This window comes from Astyanax mexicanus, chromosome 15, assembly GCF_023375975.1.
Source record: "Astyanax mexicanus isolate ESR-SI-001 chromosome 15, AstMex3_surface, whole genome shotgun sequence".
NCBI classification, from domain to species: Eukaryota; Metazoa; Chordata; class Actinopteri; order Characiformes; family Acestrorhamphidae; genus Astyanax; species Astyanax mexicanus.
This window is the reverse complement of record NC_064422.1, coordinates 25,235,001-25,245,396: the sequence shown is the minus strand read 5'-3', so window position 1 is coordinate 25,245,396 and position 10,396 is coordinate 25,235,001. Positions and strand designations below refer to the sequence as shown.

General features: G+C 36.1%; 1 protein-coding gene across 3 annotated transcripts in view; it reads right to left on the bottom strand.

Annotated features, from left to right (window-relative positions):
- Positions 1-1,227: 1,227 nt before the first annotated feature.
- The window catches only part of eif2ak1 (eukaryotic translation initiation factor 2-alpha kinase 1), a 15,393-nt gene continuing 6,224 nt past the window's right edge, over positions 1,228-10,396 (bottom strand). For all 3 annotated transcript variants that reach the window (XM_007251167.4, XM_007251169.4, XM_007251168.4), the window contains exons 3-15: positions 10,236-10,372; positions 9,690-9,733; positions 8,493-8,592; positions 8,311-8,391; positions 8,132-8,228; positions 7,245-7,308; positions 5,743-6,085; positions 5,526-5,637; positions 4,146-4,252; positions 3,577-3,706; positions 3,224-3,303; positions 2,625-2,858; positions 1,228-1,490 (exon numbers count right to left, since the gene is read on the bottom strand). In XM_007251167.4, the coding sequence (XP_007251229.3) occupies positions 1,371-1,490; positions 2,625-2,858; positions 3,224-3,303; positions 3,577-3,706; positions 4,146-4,252; positions 5,526-5,637; positions 5,743-6,085; positions 7,245-7,308; positions 8,132-8,228; positions 8,311-8,391; positions 8,493-8,592; positions 9,690-9,733; positions 10,236-10,372 (1,649 nt within the window). In that variant the 3' untranslated portion in view covers positions 1,228-1,370. The remainder of the gene's footprint in view (positions 1,491-2,624; positions 2,859-3,223; positions 3,304-3,576; positions 3,707-4,145; positions 4,253-5,525; positions 5,638-5,742; positions 6,086-7,244; positions 7,309-8,131; positions 8,229-8,310; positions 8,392-8,492; positions 8,593-9,689; positions 9,734-10,235; positions 10,373-10,396) is intronic.

Here is a 10,396-nt window from a genome sequence, read left to right as displayed (position 1 = left end):
TTAGCAGTCCTACATACTATACAAATATATTGTATATTTACTAAAATTAAAACTCACAGAATCAAGAAATCTTATATTCATAAACTGTGTAAATTAAAATCTAAACTTGACCTAAGACAAGATACACACCACAGTGTAATGCTACTAATGAAATCAAGATATATCTGGTCCCAAATGTACCCTGGTCCCTCAAATGGCTTAGTTTAATAGCATCAGCTGTCATAATGAATAGCACACCCTCCCACTGGCCTTTCTCTGTCTCAAAAATCAGCAGAGCCCCCCCCCCCCCCCCCCTGTGGTGCTGAAATAATAGTATTAAATGGACAAATGTGTCACGTTGTCTTTATTAATTAGGTCTTTTACAGTTAATAACCTACTATACAATACAGTAGGGCGTGACTCTTCATCCACTCTCATTGTCCTGAGAGCTGGGGACCCAGTGGTGAGGCTGGGGTGTATTAAAATTATCTGGCTAAATGAAAAATCCTGTCTTGGACAGTGGAGGATTAAGCAGCAACCCAATGTACAGCAACTTAACTATATATTTTCTTGATTTTACAAATATTTCCCCTTCAGTAAATCCCTCAAAATAATATGATAAATAATAATAATATATGATTTTCCTATAAATCATTGGTTGTTTGGATCAGCAATTTCAGTTAAATATATCATATAGCAGATGAACACAGTGATATTTGAGAAGTGAAATGAAGTTTCTAGGATTTACAGAAAGTATGCTTTAATCATTCTTTTTACAAAATTAGACACTGTTTACATTGTTTGCAGTGTTTAGGGTCTATGTCTTGTTGAAATATCAAGCCCCGGTGCAACTTCAACTTTGTCACTGATTCTTGAACATTGGTCCTAAAAATCTGCAGATATTGACTTAAATCCATGCAACCCTCAACTTTAACAAGATTACACTATGTTATATTTCACTGAAATTTATGATCCAAACAACCAATGATTTATAAAGGAAAATCAGGAAAATTATCACAGGTGCCCAAACTTTTATACCACTGTAGATGTTCTAACATGAATTACATGATCACTGAATAAAGCTAATAAATAGCAGAAAAGTTGTAGTTTTGAACTTTCACAGACACAGACCCAACCAAACACCTGTAGTGCTCAAGTTAAATATGACATGATATGAGTTGATATGATATGAGTTAAGAAACGTACCAGAATTATTTAGTGTTAATTTATTTATTTGTGTGCATAGAAACATATTTGTAACTTAAATATGGCACTTAGTACTGTGCACACAGTGAAAGCTGCTCCCAGACATCATTTCTACCCCCCAAAAAAACAAAATTAAATACTGTACATGTAATAGGCATTGTAGAAAACAATCGAAGTGATTCTACTTAGGTCTTCTCTGAATCATGTTTTGAATTCTGTGAGCTCTGCAGCTCACTTATCTGTTTTCGTAGCTGAACAATTTCCTCCTCCTGCTTCACAATCTGCTGCTGCATACTGCGGATTACCTGGAAATGAAAAGAGTTAAAAAAGGGTTAGTGTCACACAAGCACCTTTATACTGAGTTGGCCACTGTTAAATAGAGATATCAGTACATACAGTATACAGAGATATAATATTTATTATTAACCTACATATTTTGGATGTAAAATATATCAATGCATTACAAAGCGCTGTTCTAAAGGCGATCAGGTACTATCAGGTACAGGGAACTACAGTAAGAATGGTTGTCTCTGTTTGAATTACTGAATCTGTGCACAGGTCAAAGACTAAAGGACATCTCAAAAAAATAATAGTAAAGATCTTCTAATATGTTTAACGCCAGGGTATATTTTGCAATTTCATAATTGAATAACATTATCAATTCATTAAGATATGAATTAATATTAAATAAATTATTTTCTATATGCCACTACTAGTTTCTCCAGCTGTTTTTTTTTTTTTTTTTTACAATTATAGCACTCTATGTCTGCATTTTCAAGTACAGTGGCTCTAGTACTCATTTTACTGTGTGCACAATAGAGGTTACCAAATGATAAATGTGTGCTCTGTAGGGTTGCAACAGTACGAGATTTTCACAGTACAATAACAGTCTCAGAAAATATAGTGTTATCACTGTTATAATAGTGTTTCATTAGTATTATCCTAAAGCACTAACAGAATAATGAAAATAAATTTTCAAAATGATAAACTTGATTAGAAATAAAATACAATACAATGTTCTATAACTAAGGCAAGTGTGCACAGTTCATAGGTAAATAACTAATATCACACTGTAAACATATTCTGTTTCAAGTGAAGATCCTTTATTGAAAATGCATTGGAATACTCCAAAATATATTCACATTATGTTATATCATTAGATTATTATTATCATTGTAGAAGCAGGTCTTTACTACTGTAGTTGGGTTGTGGTGGAGCTATTTTTAACATATTTTGTTTTCAGCTAAGCTGAAAAAGCAGAGCTTTTGTGCACATGCTTTTGTGTGGTCGTTTATGGCAAAAAAAGCGTGTATTTTCATACTGTGGTATACCGTGAAACCGGTTACCGCTGAGACCCTAATGCTAAGTAAAAATACATAAACTTCAATAAGACCTAGGTATACCTTTTAGGTTGAAATGTTAACTAAAATCATACATACCATATCCCTGGAGTTAAAAAGATCACTTTGCAGTAGCTCAGATGCATTTGGTCGTAATGAGGGATCAGCACTGGTCAGCAGTTTGATTTGTTTGGTCAAGAGTGGCCAGTTTTCAGCCAGCGTGTCTGGAACCTTTCCTCGTCTCAGCTCCCCGAGCGTATGAACACGTTCCATCTCTGTCCCAAAAGGGTGGAACAACTCGACAGCAATCACCCCCACACTGTACATATCAGACTGCAAAACAGAAACAACTGGGTGTGAGTTAGTGTGGAATCATTGTTCTTTCAATGCATCCGTTTTACGTTTTACTGACTCGATTTACTTTGAAACCTTTTCTTTTTAAATTCACATTACCGTCAATAAAAAAAATCCTATTTTGTTAAACTCTAAAACAATATTTAATGCCTCTATTCCAATCAGCCAATCTGAAATGCCCTTTTTTAGTTTACAACAGGCAGGCTAAGATAGGCAAACAATCAAATTATGATAAATACATACAGAGAAAAAGTCAATTTCATTTTACTAAATCATAAAAAAAATTGTTTACAATACATTGTGTATCTCTCGCTCTCTCTCTCTCTCTCAAAAAAAAAGTTTACCTTTGAATCATAATGAGAGCCCTCTAGCTGCTCTGGAGAAGCATAGACAAATGTACCAACTCCAGTTGTGTGAGCAGACTCTGCAAAACACCATGATAAGTTTAAGATAAGCCTGGTGACATGCAGCACAGACCGAGGCTCCATAATGAATCAAAACATCCTGATAACAAATAACATTTAACAAAAAAAACACACATAAAAATGTAATTACCAGCAACATTAACGACATTAAGTGGCTTTCCCACTTTTATCTCACTGTTGTGTTACTAAATAAAAAAAAAGTAAACATTGTATTATCTTGTATACAAAGATGAAGTGTGAAATATGAAATGTTGCTGAAATGTACCTCTTACCTGCATTTTTACCAATGTGAGAATTAAAATGTAGCTGTTCTTGTTTGTTTGCCACAATGTCCTTACACGCCAATCCAAAGTCCCCTATCTTCACATGGCAGGCATGTCCATGAAGGAAAATATTCCGTGGCTGTAAACAGATAAAGAAACAAATTCAAAAAATTTTACACATCGTTTTATCATTCAGGTCACAAATGATTTCAGATGAGTGCTGAGTGTAAAACTTGTAAAGATTGTAAAGCATATTTGGGTTTCTAGAAAGCCACTATATAAGTGTAACTTCCATCATTTAAGCATAGAGACATCAAGCAGCAACTCAGTTCTTTAAGAGAGTACTGTCTTAATATCTCTTATTATTCCTGGGTCAAATATCTTCAATGTCTTCAAAACATCACTTAACTGGTCAAACTGTGCCTGTCAAATTCATTAGTTGTGGTCAATTTACACCGACATCTATACATGTGGTAATTCTTAGCCTTCATAGTATTCCAGAATGAATTGAATGCACTTCTCACTACACAGGGTCCATCTTAAAATCTGTAAGATTCTGTAAAATTGTGCAAACTTACCTTAAGGTCTCTGTGCATGATTCCACAGGAGTGAATATACTCCACTCCTTCAAGTATTTTCTTTAAAATATTAAAAGCTTCTTCACAGTCAAATGGCTGGTAAGGTCCTGCAAATAAAAAAATGGGACAATCATTGAAACATTAGATTTGGCACATTCAGAGATGATTTTCTTTGGAAATAACAACAACCACAAAGCAAACTTTCAGACATATGTCTTTTATAAAAGTGAATTCTGTCATTTCCCGTCTTTCCTATGGTATTAATGTAGTTCACCGAGTTAGCTGAAGGTTTTCCTTTAAAAGATTGGTGTTAGGCAACATGGGTGTTCTAATTAAGTAATTAGCTTTGCTCAAACTGGTCGGGTAAGAAGGACCTCCATCTCCACTCCTCAGACAGCATTATGCTAGCCAGTGCAGCCATCTTTTGGTTAATACAACAGAGCTGGCTGGTAGACGGCGGTCAGCATTATGTGTGGTGAGTGTGATGAAGTACTAAGTAATGGTTTTAATTGGATATGACTAAACCTGAGAACAGATTTAATGAATAACAGTGAATAGTAAGTTAATATTGTTTTCCAAAAATCTGATTAAAAAATCCCAATATATGGCATTAATTATAGTATCGCAATATACTGCAAGTAGGGATGCACCGATGTAAAATTCTGGGTCGATGCCAATATCTAATATTACACATGTACATATAGTACAGGTTTGGACACACCTTCTCATTTCAATGTATTTTTTTACTTTATACACTGTAGATTAATATTAAAGAAATCAAAACAATTAAGGAACACATATGAAATTATGTAACAAAAAAGGTGTTTGGCCTCCACAATCCCCTGACCCAAGCCCAACCTATTTGGGATAAGCTGGAGCTTCACAGCATGAAGGAAATGTTCAGCACCTCCAGGAACTTCTTCAAGACCGCGAGAAAACTATTCCAGATGACTCTCTAAACAGATTAAAATACCAAGTTTGCAAATCTGTCCTGAAAGCTGAATGCATAAATGTATAAATGTATAAAACATATTCTGGTTTAACACTTTTTGCTTACATAATAATCCTACACGTTCCTGTATAGCTATAATGTCTTCAGTATTAAATTTACAATGTAAAAAATCATAAAGAGAAAGAAAACACACTGAATAAGGTGTGTCCAAACTTTTGATTAACCACCCGCACAAAAATAAAATTTAGTCCAGAGCTGCAACATACTGTGAAGGGACCAGTGAGTCCTACAAGAATCCAGACCTGGAGAGGTCCACAATATAGAAACGCTTTTTTTTTATTATATACTTTTTTATATAATTATAAACAGAAATATGGAATTCTAGTTTGATTTGAGATTGCCATTAGCAAACTTTTTATTGGATTTACCTCCTGCCACTGCGAGTTCTGCCTTAGGTGTGCAGTTCCTTTCCTGAATCCAGTCTTTTAGGGAGCGCTCACATAGCTGCATTTGGATGTAGAGCATCAAATGAAATTGGACCTATCAGAGAGACACCAAGACAAATAGATTAAATGAAATAAAGGCAACTTTATATTAATGTTCATCCAATCTTAAGCTGTTTTTGAAGAAAAATGCAGAACACACCTCTTTAGGGTGTTTTTCAGCCCACTGCTGACTGTCCATATCAATGTAGGAGTTGTTGTTTAATTCCACTCTGTTCGGACTGGCCTCGTCCTCCGACAGCGCCGAGGTGTCCCAGCTTAGTGCTGGGCAAGTGTCCACCACAGAGCGAGGTTTTCCCAGAAACACACACGGAACAAAGTTCTGTGGGTTGCGCATGTTTTTTGTGAACATGGCCTGACTCGTCTCTGGTGTAGATTTCACGGAGGTGCTCTGTGGGGTCTGTGTAGGAGGGTCTTTTGTGTCCTTTGAACATTCAGAACTTTCGAAAACAATAGATGATCCATTGGTGCTTTCCTCCAGACGCCTGGAAGAGAAGGATTATAAGAATTAGGATATATCAATCATTTCTTCCTTCCTTTCATAGGAAACAGTTATTTTTTTATGTGGACAGCATTTATATACATAAAAAGAATAGAATGTACTACATTTAGATCTATATATTTCTTTATTTAAGAAGGCAAAAGTAAAATAACTGTAATATAATACAGGAAATTGACAAATCCTACACCTAACAGCTGGGGTTATGCATAGGGCTCAGCCAGGATCTACTACTCACTCAACTAACAACAATAAGCACAACCACCACAGTCTGATACTGGCTCGACAAGGATCCAGAAGCACAGCCTAACACTATGTTCATGGTCCATTGCCTCAACTGCCAAGTATCCAGACCTACCGAAAAAATAACCAATGAACAAACAGAATCCCTCCTTAATCTATGCTCACTTCCTTTAACTATGTCAACAATACACTAAACACAGTACCCTACCTAAGCACAATCACACACAATAAATGACATTATAAGTTGCGTGAGCAGAACACAGCAACCACTACCATCTGATACTGGCTCGACAAGAATCCAGAAGCATAGCGAACTAGGTTCATGGTCCGTGCCTCAACTGCCAAGTACTCAGACGTCTGCAAAAATTCATGAGATAAATCACTACAAGAACAGCAGGACCACACCAATCCCCTTCATCCGAACTCTAAACACCAACTTTAGTGCAAGCTCTTCTCAGGGGTCATCAGGTAGGCACCTTCCTTCATCAGTGTTTCGCTGAATTAAGCCCATGACACCTCCAGAAGGCTTAACAGTGAAGTCTGGCGTCCCAGACCCACCCCCCTCCAAGCCTGCTGTTGAAGCACAAACTCATTCCCTTCCCCACGTAGCCTCAGCCCTTCTGAACCACAACCACTGACTAGATCTTTCAGCTACATCTGACAACTCCTTCACTACTGTCCTCAGCACACGACCTCTAATTCCGAATTCAGACAGCAGTCTTGTAGCAGACTTTGCTACAAAGCCTCTAGTACCTACCTCCACCGGTCTAATATATACTGATTGATAACTGAAATACATATTTCCCACCAAAAGAAAATATATGGTTATTTGCTGGAAAGGCTCATATGATAGCATGAGAGCTCAGCTGCTCTATTTTAATTAACAAAATATGTTATCTTACCCATCAGTCTGTGACAATGATCCTAAAGCTGGACTGGAGTTTGGAAGCATTGGTTTAGTAGGATCTAGAAGAAAACAATGTAAATGATTATATTGAATTTCTTGTATTTCTTCTAAATTTGTCATACTGAAATGTTTCAGAGCATTCTTTGTATATTAAAATAAGATAAAGGCAACATGAATAACTACAATCAAAAGTTTGCAATAACTTCAGATGTGAACTTGGTTGTGTATTTTAGATCATTGTCCTGTTGCATAACCCAAATGTGCTTGAGTAGATTAGGTCATTAACTAAAAGGCAGAACATTTCTATCAGGATTTTCTGATATAGAACAGAGTTTATGGTGTCTACCAAGTCATCCAGGTCCTGCAGAAGCAAAGCAGGCACAGAAAATAACACTACCACTACAGAGTTTAACTGTTGGTGTAATGTGCTTGCTGGAATGTTATAGTGGAATGAGTCATCAATGTGCTTTTGGTTTAATTTTGGTAGGCCGTCTACTGCTGGAAAGGTGAACCACTGTTATAAATTTTTCATTTGTGGATTATTTTATTCCCTTTTCTGGTATCATGTGCTGCTTTCATTGTCAGACAGGTTCTACTGAAGTGATGTTTAGATTCAACAAGTCTGGGCAGTAATCATTCCTGGGTGTGCCAGTCAATTGTCAGTTGAATTTGGTTATCTGGTTTATTTATTAGCTATAGGGCAATTCCTTTTTTCATTTCAGTGATAGACAGGAGAAGCGTACCCATGTTGTCTTTATCTTATATATAATTAAATATCATCCATATCTTTTATAGTCTACTATCATAATCTTAAAAACAGTTTAAAAACACTCACTGATTAATGATTATCGCATGCCAGTCAAAAACACCCAAGCCACTTACTATTCACAGCAGGCTGCACATGCTCCATCCAAGCAGTGTGATAGCCAACTATGTTTGGATGCTGAAGACTGGACAGAACTTTGACCTCCCTGAGGACCTACAACAGATCATTGATGAAAATATATTCTACACAGAATGAGTGAAAAAAACATTTATTTTCTACTGTAACTACAGTCTACCTTTACACAGTCATCCCTTGACACGTTCTTAATGAGAATTTTTTTGACGGCATAATGCTGACCATCCAACTTGTTTTTAACCTGCAGAACATATGGGGGAATAGTTTATTAGTGGGCTCCACATAGCAATACAGGTAACTCTTAACTGGTAATGACTCCAGATTGAAGTCTAATAACTGCACCTTAAAGACTCTGCCATATGATCCTTTGCCCAATGTTGAAATTTCTTCAAATTCACTGAGGTAGCGAGATGTTTGAGCTTGAAAAAGGCCATCTTTCGTTCTGGAATAGGAAAAAATATTTTTAAACTATCCAAATTACAGTGGTATAAAAAGGTTTAGGCACCCCTGATAAATTTTCATGATTTTCCTTTATAAAGCATTTGTTGTTTGGATCAGCAATTCCAGTTAAATATATCATATAGAAGACAAACACTGTGATTTCTGACAAGTAAAATGAAGTTTATAGGATTTCCAGAACATGTGCAATAATTCTTAAACAAAAATAGGCAGGTGCATAACTTTGGTTGATTTGAATAATCTTAGATAAGCAAAGGATGTTGAGAACAGTCATAGTCAAGCCACAGACCAGCTCCAAAGACCTACATCATCATCTTGCTGCAGATGGCGTCACTGTGCATTGTTCAACTATTTTGCTCACTTTGCACAAGGAGAGGCTGTATGGGAGAGTAATGCAGAAGAAGCCTTTTCTGAGCACACGCCACAAACACAGTGGCTTGAGGTATGCTAAAACACATTTCGACAAACCAGCTTCATTTTGGAATAAGGTGCTGTGGATTGATTAAACTAAAATTGAGTTATTTGGAGGGTGGTATGAATGCGAAAGAACAAAGGTCCCCAGACCTGAATATTATTTAAAACCTGTGGCATGATTTAAAGCGGGCTGTCCATGCTCGGAAACTGAACTGGAGATGTTTTGTAAATATCTTAATTTTACTTATCAAATATCACTGTGTTTATCTGCTATATGATATATATATATATATATATATATATATATATATATATATATATATATATATATATATATATATATATATAACTGAAATTGCTGATCCGAACAACCAATGATTTACAAAGAAAAATCATGAAAATTATCAGAGGTGCCCAAACCACTGTGTGACATAAGAACATATTTTATTTTAAATAAATTTCATGATACATCATTATCCAGTTGCTTTAGGACAATTATAAAATACTGTAAAAAAAATGATACACTAGTATTTTCTGAGGTGTTTATCATACCATGAAAATTTAATTCCATTGCAACCATAATCATAATACGATAAAATCTTGTCTCTTGAAAAGCTCTAGTTTCAAGTGTTATCTTAGTAATAAAAGTGCAACAGGAATCTTTACCTTGTGGCAGAGCTCTGTCCTTCTGAACTCAAGTACTTGTGGTCCTGTCAGAAGACAAAAATACATAAGGACAGACTCCTAAAACATATTACCAGATTTAACATGATATTGAGAGTGGGTAACATTTGAAAATTGCCGGTACTGGTAAATCATAGATTATTAGTGAATATATTAGAGATACTACTGTTACAGTTTCAGCTGTAACTTATTTCTGTGTTCTAAATGTATTCATAAGTAAAATCTTTACGCCTTTTATTCGTCTTTTTTCTTCCTTTAATATTAGAATTAGCACTATTCTGCCTAAAAGGCTGCTCACTGTTATTTGCCCCCTGCTTTCTCTATTCCTCCAACAGAAGCAGCAAAACGTGGGATTTAAATGTTGAGAAGATGTTTAAATGTGGAGTGAGCTGATATTCAGTGAGTAAAGCTGTAATCTGTTGTGTTTGGGTACACATAGACCAAGATAAATGTTGGTCCTGTTAATGATGAGCTGTGGCAGACAACTAAGGCTTCTGTACTGGATCACACATAGATCACAATGATTACCTGAGGGAGGAGGGAAGCACTGGCTGCGTGTAGGAGCTCAGAAAAGGCCCGGTTGTGCTGAAGTCGAACTGTGCTGAATTCGTCACTTATGGCCAGTGGAGAGAGGAGGTTCATTGCTGCTAGGCGCTGACCAATCCCTGTATGAAGCAAAAAGGAAAAAC